General features: G+C 52.1%; 8 protein-coding genes across 8 annotated transcripts; 4 read left to right on the top strand and 4 right to left on the bottom strand.

The window, feature by feature from the left end:
• Nucleotides 1–995: 995 nt before the first annotated feature.
• On the top strand, nt 996–1,808 carry HMPREF1120_01180 (uncharacterized protein; the record flags this gene model as incomplete). Its single annotated transcript, XM_009155192.1, has 1 exon — nt 996–1,808. One exon carries the CDS (start codon nt 996–998, stop codon nt 1,806–1,808), a length of 813 nt encoding a protein of 270 aa, XP_009153440.1.
• Nucleotides 1,809–2,201: 393 nt separating this feature from the next.
• Nucleotides 2,202–3,704, top strand: HMPREF1120_01181 (uncharacterized protein; the record flags this gene model as incomplete). Its single annotated transcript, XM_009155193.1, has 2 exons — nt 2,202–2,342; nt 2,406–3,704. The coding sequence occupies 2 exons, from the start codon at nt 2,202–2,204 to the stop codon at nt 3,702–3,704; spliced, it is 1,440 nt and encodes a 479-aa protein (XP_009153441.1).
• Nucleotides 3,705–4,176: 472 nt separating this feature from the next.
• HMPREF1120_01182 (uncharacterized protein) lies at nt 4,177–5,551 on the top strand (the record flags this gene model as incomplete). The annotated part of the gene is made up of 2 exons (XM_009155194.1): nt 4,177–4,622; nt 4,672–5,551. 2 exons carry the CDS (start codon nt 4,177–4,179, stop codon nt 5,549–5,551), a joined length of 1,326 nt encoding a protein of 441 aa, XP_009153442.1.
• Nucleotides 5,552–6,096: 545 nt separating this feature from the next.
• HMPREF1120_01183 (uncharacterized protein) lies at nt 6,097–7,677 on the bottom strand. Its single transcript, XM_009155195.1, has 3 exons — nt 7,353–7,677; nt 7,272–7,287; nt 6,097–7,169 (listed from the first exon to the last, which is right to left on the bottom strand). Exons 1-3 carry the CDS (start codon nt 7,532–7,534, stop codon nt 6,384–6,386), a joined length of 984 nt encoding a protein of 327 aa, XP_009153443.1. The 5' UTR covers nt 7,535–7,677; the 3' UTR covers nt 6,097–6,383.
• A 648-nt stretch (nt 7,678–8,325) lies between these two features.
• On the bottom strand, nt 8,326–9,070 carry HMPREF1120_01184 (uncharacterized protein). The gene is made up of 3 exons (XM_009155196.1): nt 8,921–9,070; nt 8,741–8,861; nt 8,326–8,625 (listed from the first exon to the last, which is right to left on the bottom strand). Exons 2-3 carry the CDS (start codon nt 8,825–8,827, stop codon nt 8,509–8,511), a joined length of 204 nt encoding a protein of 67 aa, XP_009153444.1. The 5' UTR covers nt 8,828–8,861; nt 8,921–9,070; the 3' UTR covers nt 8,326–8,508.
• A 1,798-nt stretch (nt 9,071–10,868) lies between these two features.
• Nucleotides 10,869–13,283, bottom strand: HMPREF1120_01185 (glucan endo-1,3-beta-D-glucosidase). Its single transcript, XM_009155197.1, has one exon. The coding sequence runs from the start codon at nt 12,642–12,644 to the stop codon at nt 11,055–11,057; it is 1,590 nt and encodes a 529-aa protein (XP_009153445.1). The 5' UTR covers nt 12,645–13,283; the 3' UTR covers nt 10,869–11,054.
• Nucleotides 13,284–14,206: 923 nt separating this feature from the next.
• Nucleotides 14,207–16,979, top strand: HMPREF1120_01186 (uncharacterized protein; the record flags this gene model as incomplete). Its single annotated transcript, XM_009155198.1, has 2 exons — nt 14,207–14,590; nt 14,649–16,979. The coding sequence occupies 2 exons, from the start codon at nt 14,207–14,209 to the stop codon at nt 16,977–16,979; spliced, it is 2,715 nt and encodes a 904-aa protein (XP_009153446.1).
• Nucleotides 16,980–17,168: 189 nt separating this feature from the next.
• On the bottom strand, nt 17,169–18,400 carry HMPREF1120_01187 (uncharacterized protein; the record flags this gene model as incomplete). The annotated part of the gene is made up of 3 exons (XM_009155199.1): nt 17,169–18,117; nt 18,181–18,267; nt 18,324–18,400. The coding sequence occupies 3 exons, from the start codon at nt 18,398–18,400 to the stop codon at nt 17,286–17,288; spliced, it is 996 nt and encodes a 331-aa protein (XP_009153447.1). The 3' UTR covers nt 17,169–17,285.
• Between the last annotated feature and the right edge of the window lie 1,254 nt (nt 18,401–19,654).

A 19,654-nucleotide genomic window follows, 5' to 3' on the forward strand; every position in this document is an offset into this window, starting at 1 on the left:
CCGACAGAGTTAAGCATGCCTTACGATACTAGCATAGTACACACATCTGGATCAATGCTTTAGGCGACTGGCTTTCACACCTTAGAGGGGGACAATCCCACTATCAAGTATGGGTTTCTTGATTGACCTTAGTCTACACCGGCGGTCTATTCTTCTGGGTGGACTCTTTCCGCTTCCTCGTGGTGCTGGTGCTATGACTTAGCAATTCACAGCTTCGAAACTCCTGGCGGCTTTTAGCATCGGTCAATCGGAGACTGAGATACGTTCACACGGCCCGGAGTGCCGCTATATGCCATGAATGGCTTCATTAATCCTGAACTGCCTTGACTAATACACAATTCACGATGATATAGACTCAACCTCTCTCTCGTCACTGCATGCTGGGCAAGTCCCACAGCCATCAACAACCTGGATGATGCTGCCGTTTGAGTTGACACTCGATGCCGTAGCCGCTGCGGTGCATGTTCTAAACTTAACTTTGCCCTGAAATTCGCCATAATAGCTGGCCAGGCAGGCCAGGGGTACCGGAGGAATGGATGCTTCACACTGGTAGCATGAAAGAAGTGAGTGAATACATAGGTACCTAGGTAGTGACTTGCCTGGCAGGGGCCTTCCTGGTCCCGCCCGCTTCAACCAACCAGCGATGGAATTTGTGCCAAGCGGCTCAATCTGGCAACTTCAAGTTGAACTTCATGCCTTCAAGTACACAACATTCAAGTTGTAGTGGTACAAGGCAGCTGGACTTCAAGACCACCAGACATTCACCATGGTTGAACTCTACCGCGTGATTTTATGACCTGCTAGCCTATACCTGAATTACATACTCTTCCCTTCCTGTGTCCGTGTCTCGCTCCCCAAGTGGCAAAGTATCACCTGTTGAATTAGAGTGTTCACAACCGGGGCTGTGGCAAGTAGCAGCTCCTGTCTGCTTGCTCCTATGGCGCTGTTCTTTTGTTTCTGCCATCCTTGAAGTTTCATTGCTGTTTGCCGCGAAGATGGAAGGTTATCGCAATCCGGAACTCCAAAGGGTGCTTGCCGCTCTGAATAGCTATGCTCCTCCGCCACCACCAGCAGCGACCATCTCGGAAATGGGCACGTTCAATGCTGCGTCTCAACAGTACACTCCGACCGCTGGGACACCACATGCGCCTGTCCTACCCGGGTTATACTTGCTTGCCCAGCCCGAAACTCAGCAAAGACCTATCACCCCTCCTCCTGTTCATCGACAACAAACCAAGCCTTCAACATTGCCAAGCCAGACGATTCGACAGGAAGAAGTGCGCAGCATGTCTTCAACCCCTACGGTGCCGGACGCATCGACAATCACCACATGGCCAGCAGCCCTCAAACATGTCACTCGTCATCTCGTTCCCAACGAACAAGCCGCCCGTCGCATCAAACACCTCATTACTGAACAGCACAAGCACGAGCGTCAATGGTGGGCCGGTAGGGAAGCCATTGTGGCCAGGCAGCAAGGAAGGTCTGGTACTTCTCAGCAGGTAGCGGAGTTATTGAAGTCGTTGGGTGGCAAGGAGGTGCCGGCGGCTCCATCTGACCCTGCGGCAAATCAAGCAGAGTTGGTTGCATATGACAAGAAGGTGTATGCTCAGCTGAAGGCAATGGCAGCGGACTTTGACAGACAGCTACGAGCAATAGGTGTTCCATTCTTCGCTATCAAGCATGATCTGGTGATCCTGGAAACAGGTCCTGAGAAGGACGGCTCATCAAAGGGAAGGATTGACAAAGGTGAATTGCGGGAACTACAGAAGAGGATGCTGCAGACGCTGGAAGATCTGTTCAGTGATTGAGGTTTGAGAAGCGGTGATTGATGATGAGAAGCGGTCCTGTTTCACTGCTTCCAATGAATTCATGCTCTGTGCTGGATGGTTTATGGTAACCCTGGCTCTGCTTTTGCATTGTGTCGCTTTATAGAAGTAAGGGCTGAACCTACGATTGTCGTGTGCAAGATTGAGGACTCGTGCTTGGCGGTGTGGCCCTGTTGTTGTGGTTATACTGCCACACAACGCGACGTTGTTCACTGCAGGCAACTTCGCGGGAAGCTGGAGATTCAACTCGCTTCAACTCCCCTTCATCACGAATCTTCTTCCTCCTCTCCCTGGCATTCCATCTTCCCACATCAAACCGCGGCTTCATCTTACACTCTGTTGGACAATCCTATGCAACTCGCGGCAACTGTCAAGATGGGTACTCTCGGCAATCTCCTTTCCACTGCGGAAGGATGCAACTTCGTCCTGATTTGTGAAGGAGAGTTTTTCTTTGTCCACAAATCGGTCCTCGCCGCTCAATCCACCGTCCTCAAGGAAGCGACATGCAATTCTGACGTAAGACTCTGCTGCGCCTTTGGGACCGATCCAGTTTGCTCTGCTAATACCTATACATCACAGTTTCTCCTCGGTGAAGCCTATGTGACAGTCGACATTCCCCCACCTGTCTTTCGCAAGGTCCTTTGTTTCCTGTACCGGGGCGACATCTCGGACTTCCCTGGCCTCGCTCATTTGACCGGATCTCAGCGCGTTTCGCCACCAGTCCAATACTTCCACAGAACCTTCCCCGTTACCAACACTTTCCTCAAGACTGTCATTGGCAAGCCAGCTCCCAATCCGAGCAAGGACTCCTCTCTGCCACCCCGGGATTTGATCAGCATCGATCAAAAGTGGTCGATCCTGGTCGGAAAGCAGTGCACTGTGAAAGATCTCTACGACGAAAACGTGTGCAGCAACCCAGCTGCGATTTCTCAAGAGATGGATGTCTATGCTGCTGCTGACAAGCTCCACATCTCCACCTTGAAGGAATTATCGATGAAGAAGGCTCTCGGTTGGTTCGCGAAGGAACTCCAGGCAGGACTACCACTGTCGGATGATCTGCGTAAGATTGCCGACTTCGTGTTGCGCAGCCAGAGAGCATTTGTCAAACCATTCTTCTGTATCTACGCAAAGTTTCTTCCGACCTTGGGAATGGACCCCTTCTTCGCCAAGCTCATGGAGGAATTGGACCCGGACAGCTTCGAAATGTGCAGCAAGATTCACTCGCAGTTCATGGCTGAGCGCAACCAGTTCGACAAGGCACTAGAACAGAGCAAGCAGCAAATTGCACTCCTAGAGGGCGATGTTACTCTGCTGAAAGCCGAAAACGAGTCAGCTGCAAAGACCCTCGGGGCAAAGACGGAAAGCTTGAGAGCAGCTCTGAGCGCGGCACAGGCAGGCCAGATCGCAGCGGAAGCCAAGGCGGACTTGCTCGGAAACCTGAATAAGGGTCTACAGACGGACTTGCTGATCTCCAAGGTTGAGGTTCAACGTGCCAAGGAGAAAATTAAACCTGAACCCAAATTAGATGTTCAGGTGATCAAGGACAACACTGCGAAAGACAAAGAGATCGAAAAGCTGAAGCAAGAGATCGCAACTGCCCGGGAGAAGCTGAAGTTCCAGAGAACTGCCCACGATAAATTCAAGAAAGGCCTCAAGATCGACAAGAACGAGAAGGAGCAGCTGAGTCAAGAGTTGTCCGATCTCCAGACCAATTTGGATGCCCTCATCAACGATATCAACAATAGCGGTCACTGTCATGGGTGCAGACGCCAGTGGAACATGAAGCTCGATCAAGATCGCTACCCTGCCATCCGCCTCCGTTGCAAACTCTGCCGCAAAGATTCCTGGTATTACTCGAATGGCCAAGGCTCTCGATGACGGCGGCTAACAAATGCGGCCCAGCGTCAAGGTCAATGTGGAGTGCAGATGTCCCAGTACCCGATATGCGGGTAATGAGAGGATGGCATTGACCAGGATGAATGGGGGCTCAGGTACTACTGTGTAAGAACAAACCGGATAGTCGGTGGGTAAGCAGCATGTTTTTTCCTACTCAAGTTGAACTTGAAGTGAATGCGTTCGGGAAGGCCAACGCTTCTGGAAACCTTCCTGTCATTCACTGGCACACCACAAGCTTGTTTGTAGTGAATCAGAAACACCGCGGTAAGCGCGATTTTAACTTGGGTCCTGACCGCGTAACCTGCTCCTTCTCTCGTTATTCCTTCCCAGATCTACCGTCTTTGACTACCCCCTTCCGTGTGTGTACTGTAGTGCATGTTCACGTTATTGTTGACCAGCCCGAAGAGCCCACAGAACTCCCAAACCAAGACCCGCGATCGGATCACTGGTTGTGATGGCTGAATCACCGAACGAAGCACCTGGTCATAACGAACTTGCAGACCAAGCAGAAACACTATCCAGGGGCCTCCACAAGCTTCACTGTGACTGCGTGCATGAAAGTACCGCTGCCGACATTTCGAATGTTGCCCAAGAGCTGATCCTCCTTGCAACCGAGCTCAGAACCCTTGACAGTGCCGTCAGTGCGAACCGAGAACAATATACCGAAGCTTTTGAGGAGGATTTGAACGAGATGCGTACTCATCTGGGGGGAATATTCGATGACATAGGAGATTGCTGCGCAGAAATGCAGAAAGCGGACGGACGCAAAACGAGTTCCATCACCTGGTTACAGAAGAAACGGGCCGTCAATAAGCTACACAAGCATCTCGAGGCGAACAAGACCGCGCTCGTGGTGATGCGGACGGTTCTTCACCATGGCAAAGCCTACGGAATACGAAGGTAAGAATGGCGTCATGAATTTGGCAGGAACCCAGCTGATTGATTGTAGTTCACCAGAACGCCTGGCGGAGTCGTCACCTCATGTGATGCAAGAGGACCGCGCAATTCTCGAGTCAATCTTTGCCAGCAGAAAGGCAATCTCAGAATTGCACGAGCTTACAACCAAAGCCGAGGAAGAGAGTCCAGCTAGCTCATCATCGAAAACTGAAACGGTGCCCTCTTTCCAACCCGGCGCGCATGGGCGAAACTTGTCCTCAGCCACTGGAGTTGAGGTTCCTGCGCTCGAGGATGTCCTTCCCCCCAGCAAGACCGTCAAACATAAACAAAGTGAAGATTCTCTGGCGAAAAGATTCTCCCGTCGAGGCATAAGACTTGCTGTTCACAGTTCAATCTTAGATGCAAATGCTCACGAGGTCCCAATGTCCCTGAAGAAGAGATGGTTTCATCAAGGCAGAGCGAGGAAAAGTACTGATCGACCATTGATCCAAGATCAATCCTTTGCGCAGCTCAGCAGGATTTCCGAAGTGAACTCGACGACGCCCTCTGAGAAGGTTCCAGAAGAGCTAGCTCTCCAGAGAAGTGCAACCAGCCCCGACAATACCTATCCACGCGCATCGGGTGACTCCAGTGAGCATAGCCAAATTGCATCTGGCCGACTGTCGAAGGCAAAGAGGCGGAGCCTTACTCTTGTAGCATCTGATGTCGGCAAAACACTAAGCAAGGTCATCACAAAATTGTCGAACGCGACCAACAATGCGGACAAGAATGACAAGTCAAGTCTCGAGACTGGGAAAGGAAAGAAGGAAGACGGAAGGAAGAATGGTAATGACAAGTCGGGCTGGTCATACCGCCTCTCCAAGCCTTTTGTACAACCTGAGTTGACGACACCAGACTTTGACAGAGATGTCGAGAATATGGGTTTACGTTAGAAGAGCTAGGATGCTGTTGGTGGATATCAGACAAGGAGAAAGCTTATGGGGACGGTGACCTAGTATACGAGTAGTAGAAGCCAGTGAGCAGACTTGGTCAAGGTTGGCCGCTTTCGGCGGTGGTGTCTTCCTCTGAGAGTATAGAGTGGGTTATGCATCGCAAAAGAAGAGTTTGATCTTCACGTCGGAACAATTCATGTGTTAATGACCCGTCATTGTCGTCTCATAATTTATTTCGTCCAATGTTTGTAGAGCCATACCCGTAAAAGATGTTCTTCCGAAGGAGGCCGCCGTATATGGAAGTAGATATGGAAGTCGTTACAGGGCTTTCCTAGCTTTTATGCATGAGTACTGCAGCATGACGGAGTCTGAGAGTAGGTGCTGGGGCTATGGAGGCGCCTCACTGGCAAGATGTGTCCTGTCGCAAGGCTGAAGCCCCTTTCTCGCTGCCAAGAAAGATAGACTTGAGGGCCAAAGCTGCTCGACCTGGCAGCCGAGAGCTATCCTACTACTATTAGTACCAAGAAAATGAATATCATCTACTACCCTAGGCCAGTTATTTATACTATCCTACGGTAACATGCCTTGGTATTTGCCTTAGATGAGTAGGAATGACTCTCGGAATGTGATTGTCCGGATGGCCAAGACAATACCTACTATACAAGAACAGCAATAGGTACCAGATATCAGTTCCAGTCAGTCATCCAATCATGGCATTGTTGTCCAAATGAAGTTTAAAATATCGCTCATTTTGTGACTGACCAGGGGGAGACTGTCACTGAAAAGGTTGTTGCGTTCCGGGGGCGCATCTCATAGCAAGGCTCAAATCATTTTAATCTCTTTTGCCCGCTATACTGGAATACCCCCCGTAGCCACCATATCCGGAACTTCTGACGACGCCGCCATTGCCGACATTGCCTCCCAGAATGCCATTGCCGTACATACCGCTCCTGCCACTCTTTCGTCTCTCATAGATCAGCATGGCCATGGCGCCGACGCCAGCACTCGCAGACAGGGCGAAGAAGCTGAGCAGCGAAAAGCCCACACTATGGTCGCGAACTCCCAGGACAGGCCGGCCCACCATGCCCGGTAACACCGCACCGTCTATCCAGCCAACATTGAATGTAAGTACCACGGGCTCGTTGCGGAGGATCTTGGTGCCTTCGACCGGTGTGGTGGACGACGAAGAGGTGTTGGGGACAGAGTATGCGGTCGAAGCAATCAGATGCGACAGTTCGTTGTCGGTACTAGACGACGCGCTGTCTTGCTGTGACATGTGGAACAGAACATTGATGTTGGTGTGGAGATGGAGGTGGGAGAGCTGCAACGTGCCCTGGAGCGCAATTGTGAATGGTGTCCATGAGAGACTTTTTTCTGCTTCTGTGGTTCCGGATATTGGTGAGGCGCCTTGCTCTTCTAAGGGGTACGATGGAACGCGACACGTCAGCGGCACATCGCTGTGCACGAAAAACTCGAATAAATGGTATAGTTCGTCCGGAAGCGCGTCGATCGTACACGTCTGCGTCTGCGGCGTGTTGTAGAGGAAGGATAACGGCTGGTTCGTTTCGTTGCATGTCGGGAATGGTATATATTGGAGGTTGCCATGTGCGTCGGTGATCTAGGGGCGAGAGATATTGATATGAGTACCTCAGCTTGTTCGCGCGCAAACATAGATCTGCAACATTACATGACCTCGGCGCGATGGAAAAGACAGACGTACATGTTCCCCGGTCTCACTGCAGTTCTCAGAAGTAAGCCGTTATGTCCTGAAGTGCCAGAGTTTGTCGTTGTGTGCGCTCACATGGTCCTGTTCAAGCAACTGACGGGGACGGGCTCTCCCCTCGAGTAGCCTCGTCTTTTCGAGGGTTCATTATTGACTCCCTTCAAGTTGGACTGATCTGCCAATGCTGCGCTCACCGAGCTCGCGATGGTCAGATAAAATACCACTAAGGCATTGAGGGGTAGTGGCAGATGAAGGAGCATTGCGAGCTGAGCTTCAGGACTCCGAGTCGGACATTGAGATGCAATGGTGCACGTGTTTCTTTGGGCGCAGTTCACTGCAGTCCGACTCCCGGGGCTTTGAGTTGGGGATGCAAATTGTAAGGTGGCAGCAACCTGGGAGAAACACCATTGGCATGCTAGTCGACGCTGAGCACGGGCCGACCCGCCTCCGCGTGCAACTATACCGCCAACAAGCACTCCGAGTCGTACTGGCAGTTCTACTAGTTCCTACAAACTGGTACGTCATCGACGTATCATGATTTGAAGACCCCAATCAGCATTGCTCAAGAAACCCAACAGAGTAGATACCTAGATTGCAGGCGTTCGGCGTTTGAAGCTTAGGAGGGGCTTTTAGGCGACTTGAACTACGGTTTGAAAGGCGTGCATGTGACTCCAACCCGCTCGCATGGCACAAGGCCGTATGTCAGCTTATCAGCATGAGGGCGGGTTCAGTGAGTGTAGTAAACACCTATGGCATCTGCAGAGCCAACAAGAAATCAACAGGCGCCCTCAATATATCGAATATATAGATTGCCGGAAAAAGGAGGACCTCCACCACAGACACATGTGGAGATATGCACAATTCAACGAAACTTTGACGTGGGCCGCTGCCAGACGAAGCACTTGCAGTGTGCAATTGTCATGGGCCTGTGGTCAACCGCAAGGAGTTTCGGGGCAGCACATTGGAGCTGGAAATGCCACAGGGATATTGGCAAACGAGGGAGCACATCTTTACAGAGAGCCTCAGAGGGGTCACCACGGCAAGCAGAAAATATTCGGCAGAGAGGTATGCTTGTGCATTGTATCCATTATGAGTCGTTATTTCATGATGTATCCACCACTTCGACTTTTATTCTTTGTCATTGCAATCATAGAAGATGCAGTGATGCATTTCTCTGTTCCCCCAGATTGCCAGCACTTATCCGTGCATTGCATAGGACTCGAGCATCAAACCATCATGATTTTTTACTCGTGGTTGCCTCGGAATGCTCTTTAAGTACAGGGGTTGGGTTGCTCGACAAGCCCTGCGTCTGGTTGTCTTTGCCTTGGTCCTTGGACTTTGATTCGTCGATCTGTGCAAGATGGTCAGCATCTTCATACGAAATTTGGGGTACTGCGGGCAAGGCGGAAGGATGGTCTAGCAACACTGACTAGAGTGTAAAGCCACTAAAGACGATGGGATCTTACCTTTCCACTGCCAGCCTGGTTCCCTAGCTGAGAGCCAGATTGTTGTTCAGGTTCCGGAGACTGACGACCTGCGTTTGGTGCAGACATTGTGACGGGAGCTTTGACGGAAAGGACTAGATATCTGTTGACGTGGTTAATGGGAGTTCGATGTATGCCACTTTGGATACGGAGTAGACTCACTGATTGACTTCTGAGTAACTCAACGGGGATGCTGGTTTTCAGGGTATTTACGGATGGATGAACAGAAAAATAACAACGTAAGAGCAGAGGCAGGATATAAAGTACTTTGAAGCAATGATGGATGCAGTGTTGGGTGGTGGGGAGGTTGCGTTGGGCGATGACGTCTTTTCAGGACGCGACTGCGGTGCACATCAGGTCACGGCGGGCAGTGTCCGATCACATTTTCTGACTAAGACACTGCAAGGCACCTGCTAGTAATAAACCCCATGTTCGTGCAAGGCTTAAGAGAATTCATACAGAACGTACCTATGCATACAGTTAATCTATATGCATGTGCGATGCAATTCGTAAATGAACCCTCCCTGTTACTAGTCCTATCTTCAATTCTGTCTGCGTGAACAGTGATTTTGACATCGGCTGGCATTTTTGTCGCCCTTCCGGCTCTTTTGCTGGCCTGGGTGCATTTTCAGTAGTCCACATTAGGTACTGTTGTAACTGAGGACACCGGAACCTCCACCAAACTGGTCGATGATGCACAGAAACATATCCTTGTGACAGTATGCCTTCTTTTGCAATGTTCATGCTGCCCGAACATCTTAGCTATGGCCATCCCACCGGTACAGTACATCCAACAATCCACTGTCCAAGTTGTCATCCTACTTTCCCCTAAGGCTCGGGCTGGCTACCCCAAACATAGCCAGGCCATGAGCCTTACAATTGACGCAGCTCCTGTTCTTTTCCTCGCGAATCTTCATCTGGACATAATTTGGGCATTGGCGGCCAGCTTTGTATTTGCAGCCCTGCTTGTCCAACTGGTATGATTCATAGTGATTGCATTTTAGCGCAATCAGGCGTTCGAAGCACATCGTAGGGGATTTTCTTTCGCTGCCTCAGTCAATCTACAATGGAGGTTTAGTACTGTGACATCCACTTGGACCGTGAAAATGGACATACTTCCTCACTGCTCCTGAATTGCTTCCAAGGTCCAAGTTGCCGCGTACTTCTTGATTTGACTGGTTTTTCGCACTGGGCCACAGTGCTTACGATCGGCCCAGTTACCCAGGCTCGTCGCAAGCCTCACAGAAGCGGTCCGTGGAGATGGTTGAGGGCTTGTTCATACTCCGGCGAAAGATGAGACACTCAAAGACGGTCTAGACACTGAGAGCAATGCGTCCGGGACGATTGCAACGATGCGGCGATTTAAAGGGGTGTAGCTGAGAAAAACCGTGACTGGAAGTGCAAGAACACCACTTGGTCGCGAGGCGCAGGTAGAGTTTTGTGTCTTGTACTACTAGTACCAGGTAGTAGTGCAAAGGGCGGTTCTACCACTGGCACCGGCAACCTCCCCCCAAAGCTCAAGTTCAAGTTGCGGTGGAGAAGAAACCCCCAAGCCCAAGCCCAAGCCCAAGCCCAAGCCTCAATTCCCCAGGCTGCCTGCCAGTGCGGGACAACAAATAATAACAACGTCGTTGTTCTTTTACCTACTACAACCGTACACTACCGCCGTGGGCTCGCAGATTCCAATCCAATACCATTCTTCGGCAGAGCCAACATCCTTGTCGATGTTCTTCCTTCACTTGACCTTTGTGTGCCGAATGCGCTGCTTTCGATGGCGGAGAGGCCACATGTAGAAGGTGAGTGAGTGGGCAGGCCGACTTTCCCGGCCTGCTTGGTCTTTGCAACAACAGTCGCTTTCTTTACCGGGCTTAGCCCTTTGCAGAACTACAAGTCATCAAGATCGTGCGATCGCTCCAATGAATTGTGCTGACAATACTGGTAGGCAGTGCTACTTGTGGCGGAGGATCACTGATGGCGAGGCACTCTTCTAGGCGCCGAGAAACAAGAGGCTGATACAGCCACGCCATGTTGACTCATCGTGCGAGACTGACCAACACAACATTACTACTTGCAGCGATTCCGTCCTATCAAGATGTATGTAGTCAAGGATGGCCTGACTGTATCCAAGATTCCAAGAAGTGATTCCATTCGTAAGTGACCAATCTACACAAGCAGAATCACAAGAAAGCTCCACGATGTTGTCCGGCCACACTTTGCGTCTGCCTAATGGCCTGAAGAGAAAGCAGATTGCTCAAAAAAACAGTCACATTGATTTTTAAATGTTACACATTGCATCTCAAATGCTCTTCGCATCACTGCCGCAGCCGTTATAACCCTGTTGTTGCCACATCTTGACGCTTCTAACCTGCATGGCAGGTCCATTTTCATTATCCCAGGTGGGATACCACTGATCCCTTGCAGCCCAAAAGTCTCTTTTTGCTGTGGGACTGGCGTCGACCCACGGCTTGCTCGCCTCACCATCCTTGAACCAGCCGTTGGTCCCGCCAACGGCTACATTCAGCACCAGATAAAAGTCCTGATCAAAAGGAGTAGCGGCATTACCAGTTTGCCCCCACGGGTTGACGATGGCAGTCCCGTTGGCATACATCAGGGGGAAATGGCCTCTTTTCCAGAATGGTGTTCGGAATTTGTTGTAAAGGACTTGCATCAACCGACCATCAAGGTAAGTGTACAAGTATTTCTCACTCCATTCAAGGCCAAAGGTATGAAATTTTTCCGAGAAAGTCGAGTGAAGAGCATGTTGTTTGCCATACGTCCTCCACCACGCATCGTTGCTGCTATCCGGCCCCCAGTGCAAAGTTGAGGACATGATATTGTTTCCGCCGGTAGGGTACGTCCAATTATTTCCGCGAGATTCTGCAATATCGATTTCTCCACTTCGGGGCCATGTGCCATAGACCGTATCTGTGGGCAACATCCATACGGCAGGCCAGAGCCAATCACCCTGTGGCATTTTTGCTTCAACCTCTATACGTCCATACTTGATATTTGCGCCCTTTTTGGTGTTGATCCGTCCTGACTTCACCGGGTTGATGATGGTGCCGTTGGTGCTATTGGTCGTGGCCACACAGTCGGACCATTTGGTACCAGTACATGTTCCTAGCTGAGTGAGGTTTAAAGTGTGATTTCCGGTCAGCAGGGTGATATCTTGGAGTGTCGGCTTGATTTGAAGCATGCCATCCTTGATGAAGACATTTTCATCCGTTCCGGTTGTCTCCTCGAATTGGCCGTTGCCGAAACCTCCCACTTCGACTTCTTTGGTCCAAACTTTGGAATCCAGAGTACCCGAGGAGAAGGTATCTTCATATACCATGCAATATTTGTGCATAGGCACATCCTGGACACCGAGGAAGATGTACGCTCCTGCGATGCAGAATCCCAGGATGATACCGATGAGAGGAATGATAGTTAGCCACTTTTGACGCGGGTCTTTGCGCTGTTTCAGCCAAGAATGGTCGGTGTTGTGCTCTTTAATGCGACGCGACCGAAAATACACGCCTGGCTTAGGGACGTGCTTCTCGTGGATACAAAGCGAGGATCGCACTTTTTCCACCGGCTCTCCCATGGGATCTTCCGCGATCGAAGGGTGGCGGGAGTACTTCCCGTACGGAGGAGTGTCTGAGGGCTTGAAGGATGGCGTCCAGGCCACTGGGTTCTTGAACAGGGAATTCGAAGGGGCAGAATGCATTCGCTCCAGTACTGGCCTGAAAACAGGTGCGGTTTCCGAGGGCACGGTGGACTGTTTGTTGGTACCAGAGGACCGCCTGCGGCCCTTTTCTGCGCTCATCCTTGGCCTGATATACTCTGAGATCGACCCTCGTTGCTCCCGCCGGGGCCTTGTCCCACTCTCGGAGCGACGATGCATTCCCTCTTGATGGCTAAGGCCTTTTCTCAATGGGGCAGAAAATGAGCCCGTCCGACTTCCAGGCTGACTAGCTGTTGTGCTGGATGCGGCCTTGTTTCCCGAACTCCTTCGGCTGGTGGCCTCCGAGCCGTCGACAGCCACCTCAACCGCATCTTCTTCGCCCACAGCACTAAAGGGGGGTGCGACACTTGAACCACGTCGTGCTTCAGAGCCACGAGGCCTGCCTATCTCTGGCTGAACACGGGGCTTGATGTAAGATCCGGCAAAGGACCTTGATCTCGTCCACAGATTCTGCGAGGGTCGTCGGGAGCTGGGTTGACTCGAGTCTTTGCTCTCTTGGCCCGTGCCCGAAGTTCTTCGGCTGGATGACTGAGGCTGGGTGGGATTTTCTTCAGAAGCAACTGTGTCGACCGCGGAAGGAAAGTAGCCAGCGGGTTCTAGTCGGGGTTGACCATCGGACTGAGCAGTTGACCACCGTCTTATTGACTGCGGAGCTTCCGAAGCTGGGGTTATGGCTGAGGCAGGAGCAGTTCCCACTGGGGATGGAGGTTCATGGGCGGGAGACTCGTGAGACTCCTCTGCCACCGTCTCTTATATGAGAGCGCTACTGAGGGCACCTGATCGGTATGGCATGGTTGCTAGCTGGATGCTGAACTCAGGAAATGAAATCGATCGCTCTCACAGGGACGAACAGCCTGGAAATATGCTTGGTCCCGATAGAAAGATTTGCGGACACTTACGATCATCGGTGGCGCGCATGTTGCTCCCCGATTCTGCACAGCCAGACAAATGCCATCGGAGCGCGCGACCTGCATCAACCCAACAGGGCTTGTGGATTGAGTTCGGTAGTAAGGCAAGTTTAGAGCAATAGTCGGTACGTGATCCGAGATGGGCCACAAGGGTCTCTCCAGTCGGGGCCAGCAAAAAGCCCATGCGGCGAACGAATGATGGAGAAACCGAATCGGTGCCGCTTCCTGGGTGGTAAAAGTGGAACCTCTTTCTCGTGGGCAGAAGATCTAGATGACATCCATTGACCACCGCTCGGACCACCAGCCGACACCTGCGCTCACGTTTTTACCACATTATTGGCGTCAACACGTCGTTTCCGAGGATCAGATAAACGAGGCGCCAATCTGTTCGAATCAAGATCGGATTTTGGAATCCTGGCGCCGCACGAAGGCGACGCCTAGTTTTTCGACTCAAAAGACGCTGCCTCTTGAGGATTGCTCGCCTAAGGCTACCATGTTGGTCACGCCTATGAGCCGATTGACGTTTTATCGCTCAATGATGTCAATTCTTCAGCGCGAGGCCTTCCCGAAAAGGACTGCAGTTGCACTCTACTAGGAGTCTAGGCGATCACTCACCAAGGTGGGATGACCTAGTGGGAAAATCTTATTGCCTTTGCGGGATGGCTCCGAGGAATGGGGAGGCTGTTGATCGCCTGTTTCAGAAGCATATGGCCGCCCCATATGTACACAGCCTTGTTGCTTTTTTGCAGTTTCAACTGATCGACTGCTACCTGGCCACAAAGTACTGCTTCTTTCTTCCCATCGGCAGTCGACATGTTGAAACCAACAAGGCAAATCCACTGGCCTTCGCGTCGATCAAAGGCGACCTCCAGACCGCCAGCCCCGGTGGTAGAAACAATTACCCAGGAATCTGACCGTGACAGCCCTACCGACGAGCCTAGAGGTCCCACAGACGTCCAAGCAACACAGGCAACAAGTCCGGTAGACGAGCCAAAGCCGCATCACAGCAAAAATGTCAAGTTCGAAGTTATGCTGCTATATCTGCGGCAGCAGCAGCTTGAAAAGAGGTGGGCAGATGACAACTCCACAGAAGGCGTCGTTCTGAAACGAGGCCGTGACGACTTCATCTGTCAACCGGCAGAACTACCCAGGCACGTCAACGGGTTCTACGACGAAGTCAAGAAACTGAATGTCAAGGTACGTTTTACGAAATCGGCGGTTTTGGAAGGTCGAGCGTCTGCTGACTTCAATTCAGGTTGCCATGACTGTCAAAACGAGTGCCATCAGGACGTTTCTCAAGGAATACCACCTACCTTTCGTGCCCTTCCACCACGGACAACAACTTCACGTCATCGAAAACATTAGTGCACTCTCTTTCTGTAAGAGACATCACTATGCCGCCTTCGTTCGCAGCCAGGGCATGCTCGTTGTCTGGGACGAATCGCCAACCGATGTTATCGACCGCGCCGAACGGATTGAAAGATACCTTGTCAATATGCTGTGGGACATGGACAGCTCGGATGACGATTTTGATATCCCTGTCGGAGATGAAAAGAAGGCGCTCGAAGGACCCAAAGTCACCGAGACAGCAAAAGAGAACTCGACCGAGTCGAGCGACGCGGACGAGGAAGAGGTATGGGACAAGCCTCGCAAGACGGTCATCTACCAAGCTTTCCTGGTTGCATGTGTGTCGATCATTACAATCTTCTGTCTTTCGATCGGCTGGAGGCAGATCGCCACCGAGATCATGATTGACCACAGCTACACCCGACTAGCCATTCTGGCCGCTGCCCCTTTGCAGCTGTGGCTGGGGTGGTTCTTCTTCACCACCTTGGTCAACGGAGTCTCTCAGATCTTCGGCCCGGTCCGGCAGTTGACCGAAAACTCGCGGTTCTATTCAGCACGGCCGCCGGTGCGTCTATCCGGACCTGGCGTCACACTACCTCACGTCACGATTCAATGTCCTGTCTACAAGGAGGGCCTGGACACTGTGATCCATCCGACAATAGTGTCTCTCAACAAAGCCATTTCGACGTACGAACTGCAGGGCGGGAGCGCCAACATCTTCATCAACGATGATGGCATGCAACTGATATCCGAGGACGATGCGCGCCGACGAGTACAATACTATGAAGACAACAGCATCGGCTGGGTAGCACGACCGAAGCACGCGCCCAAGGGAGACGGCAACGGAAATAACGTCTTCATCCGCGCCGGGAAATTCAAGAAGGCATCGAACATGAACTTCTGCCTGGACGTCAGCAACCGGATCGAAGACAAAATGGCCCAAGTCGAGCGAACACCGACGTGGAACCAAGAAAACGAAGATCACCTCTACCAGTCATGTTTCGAGCAGGTGCTCAACGAGGACCAGGGCCGGACGTGGGGCGGCGGCGACATCCGAATGGGAGATTACATCCTTTTGGTCGACTCGGACACGCGGGTGCCGGAGGACTGCCTGCTCGATGCGGTGTCAGAGATGGAAGCCGCGCCGGAAGTGGCCATCATTCAGTTCTCATCTGGGGTGTTGAACGTGACGACGAGCTTTTTCGAGCGGGCCATCACCTTTTTCACGAATCTCGTCTATACTGCGATCCGGTTCGCCGTGGCCAACGGCGACGTGGCGGCGTTTGTGGGCCACAACGCGATGCTCCGATGGTCCGCGGTTCAAGACGTGCGGTACGTCGACGACAAGGACGGCGGGCGCGAAAAGTACTGGGCCGAGAACACGGTGTCGGAAGACTTCGACATGGCACTGCGGCTGCAGGCTTTGGGCTACGTGATCCGCTTCAGCACGTACTGCGGTGACGGGTTCAAGGAGGGCGTGTCGCTGACCGTCTACGACGAACTGTCCCGGTGGGAGAAGTACTCGTACGGCTGTGCCGAGCTGCTGTTCAATCCCTTCCGATACTGGATCACCCGGGGTCCCTTTACACCACTGTTCCGCCGCTTCATTACCAGCCCCATGACCCTGATGGCCAAGCTGACCATCATGGCCTACATCGGCACCTACTTCGCCATCGCCTCCGCTTGGCCCTTGACGCTGATGAACTACTTTTTGATCGGCTGGTTGAACGGCTACCTGGACCACGCCTACGTGACCTCGTTTGAGGTCTACTTTGGTATCGTCGTCATTTTCCAGGGCCTCGGCACCGTCAGTCTGGCCGTGTTGAGGTATCGCGTCGAGAACCGCTCCTTGTTCGGCGCCCTGCTCGAGAACTTCACCTGGCTGCTTCTCTTGACCATCTACCTCGGCGGCATCTCTATGCACGTCTCCCAGGCTATTTTGTGCTACCTGTTCAGCATCGACATGACCTGGGGCGCCACCGCAAAGGAAGCCGAGTCCACCTCCTTCTTCAGGGAAGTCCCCGTCATTTTGAGAAAGTTCAAGTTCACCTTTTGCTCTTGTATCGTCCTTATCATCGGTATGATTGTCATGGCTGGCGTCGGGCCCCTGGGTGCGATGGTCCCTCATGATTGGACCATAACCACCTTTACCGCCATTTATCCTCTGGCCATCTTGGTCGCTTTCCACTTCTTGTTGCCTCTCGTCCTGAACCCGGGTCTGATGCAGTTTACTTTTTAGAGAGCGGTACTTCATTCCTTTGGGCTCGTCTGCTAGCGGGCGTTGGAAAGCTTAAGCCGGTTGTTTGAATGGATGGATATATATACCTTCCCAGAATGGGATACAGCGTTATTGAGCGAAGTAGACATGTTGTCATGGAATTCTTTTGTCATAGAGTGACGAATTGAACAAGATTAAGAGCATATCAAGTCGCAGCGTAACCATTATTCAATTCATTCGATGATACCTAGCTAATGCAATACTACTAGGGATTATTTGAGCTCAGCAGCTGGTCGGGCAGTTCCTGAGCATTCCTTATGTCTTGCTTTAAACACTTCCTGCAGGCAACTGTTGCCCGCTGGCCTGAGCCGCCTCTTTGGCCTCACTCGTGGCCGAATCACTGCTCTTTGCACAGTTTGCACATGCGCAATGACCGGGTGGGCAGGCACAGGCGCCCTCAGAGCCACCACATTTACACACGGTCTTGTCGGTGCCCTTAACTGGCTCCGGTTGGTTGGAGGTGGTGTTGTCACTCTTGCCGCAGTTGGCACAGTTGCAGTGGCCGGGAGCACATCCACAAACGCCCTCAGAGCCGCCACAATTGCAGACGGTCTTGTCGGTTCCTGGGACTTGCTCTGGCTCATTCGTCTTGCCGCTCTTGAGGTCTGCAAGTCGGCGTGCCTCACTGTGCACATCTCGGACTTGCTTGTCGGTCTGCTTGTAGAACTCTCTGACCTTTTGGCCAGTGGGAGTGCCCAAGGCTCTCTCGAAGTATGAGTTTAGGCCACCCCATGCGCTCAAAGCCTTATCAGTGACACCATACTTGCTGTCCACGGACTTGGCGGTGTCGGTTGCCTTGTACTTGCTGTCGAACTTGTGCAGGGCTTCGGTGAACCGGTTGCTGAAGCCATGCTTGTTGTCCAGCTCGATGGCCTTCTTGATGACGTTGTCGGACAGAGTGTAGCCGTGGGCAAGGTATTCGGCGACAATTCGAGACCGAGGCTTGTCCTCCTGAGCAATGTTGTCATCTCCGCCAACCGCAGAGGACACGGTGGCACCGGCCTTGGAGGCGACGTCATCGATTGTGCTCGCGGTGGAAACGTGGACTTGTGACTTTCCGAGCTGAGTGTTGTCGAGTAGGAGGGCAGTCTTAGCGGCACTATTTTGTTTGTTAGGGTCTGCCTGGTACCAGGCATGGATTCTGTGTTCGGGTTCGTCTTACGTTTCCTTCTCAAAGGTTACTGTGGCCGATTTGGGAGCGTCTGGGGCGGAGGATTCGGGAGTCACAGAGATCGAGGTGATTTTGCCGCTATGAGATTATAAGTTTATGTGCTTTGACCGGGGCGCTAGGGGTCCTGTGCTCACCAGAAGCTGAAGAAGTCCTTGACCTCCTTCTCGCTGGTCTCCGGAGAGATGTTCTTGACATGGACGGTAGTCGACATCTTGTTGGTGCAATTGTCAGACTGGTTTGATCGAGTTGAGTGCTGTTATTTCGAACTGTGTATAGAAGAACGTGGGTTTTGGGAAATTCGGATATGGATGGATGTTAGAGGAGGCAGACACAATAATATGAAAAGCACGTTGCAGGCGAAGAGGGCGCGCAGTGGCATGGCAGTCGTCAGTGCAGCGCTAGTGGGGAGGCCAGCACTACGTCACCTGCGACCCTGATTTTCCGCCCCCTTCACGAAGGGCCGAGAACTCGACTGCGCCACAGACCACGACTGCACATGTTGGGTGCCACATTTGTCACGTGCCGTCACGTGCCGTCACTGTGGCTGTGCTAACACTGCACCCGAAAAACGGGCTGTCCTGTGGCCTCGCCGTGAGTTACCTAGACCTAGGTATCCGCTCCCGCCGTCGCCATGGACGGCATCTGAAGAGTCTGTAGGTACCTGATGAAGCTTACCTAGGTATCCATCATCCGTCTCAGCCCTTCCAGCAGGATGATAACAAAAGGCAAGGGGCAAGGTGTGTTATCTCTCCGGCTGCAGAGTACAGGATAAATAGTCCATTTGAGGACAAGCTTCAGTAAGCTTCCCAGAAGATCTCGACTGACTAATGAAGCGGCGACGGCTGAGCGGATAGCGCCAAGCGATCCGCAGACAAAACTTGAACTGTTTTCCCAATGAAGCCGTGGACGGTGATTGGAAGATGTGCACTCTTCAGCCTCTACAATGTAACTCAGGTCCCAAGCTGCCTTCTCACGCGAGCTTGCTCCAAAACCCCCCCGGGGCTCGGGCTGTGCCTCTTCCTCTGCATGTCCATATCGGGTGTTGACCCCGTGTTGTGGTTATCTTGATACGTAACAGGCTCCCGTTGTGCGAGGGGATGCTACTGTACACACTGTACTGCCGTCAAACAGTCCCATCCCCACGTATGATCAGCTTATTCCAATGCCCATCTTTACAACTCCACTCTTGTCTCTACCCACTCGAGGAATTTTCTTCTGCTGTTCCTCCCCTGCTACGACCGCAATTCCTGGAGACCCTCGGAGTGGTCGATCGCGGGACATTATATCCTCCTGCTGTTTAGGGCTCGGCCGAACTCCCTGGCCAGGCTTGAGGACGTGATATCTGGCGGGAACCCTGTGTCAGCCTACTTATTTATAAGGTCTTGTTTGCTGCTTTCACAATTTCCAGGTGGAAAAGCCTGAGGTTTGTGCGCTCTCCAGTGTCAAGCCACTTGCTGTGTGCACC

Source organism: Exophiala dermatitidis (genome assembly GCF_000230625.1).
Source record: "Exophiala dermatitidis NIH/UT8656 unplaced genomic scaffold supercont1.1, whole genome shotgun sequence".
Taxonomy (NCBI): Eukaryota; Fungi; Ascomycota; class Eurotiomycetes; order Chaetothyriales; family Herpotrichiellaceae; genus Exophiala; species Exophiala dermatitidis.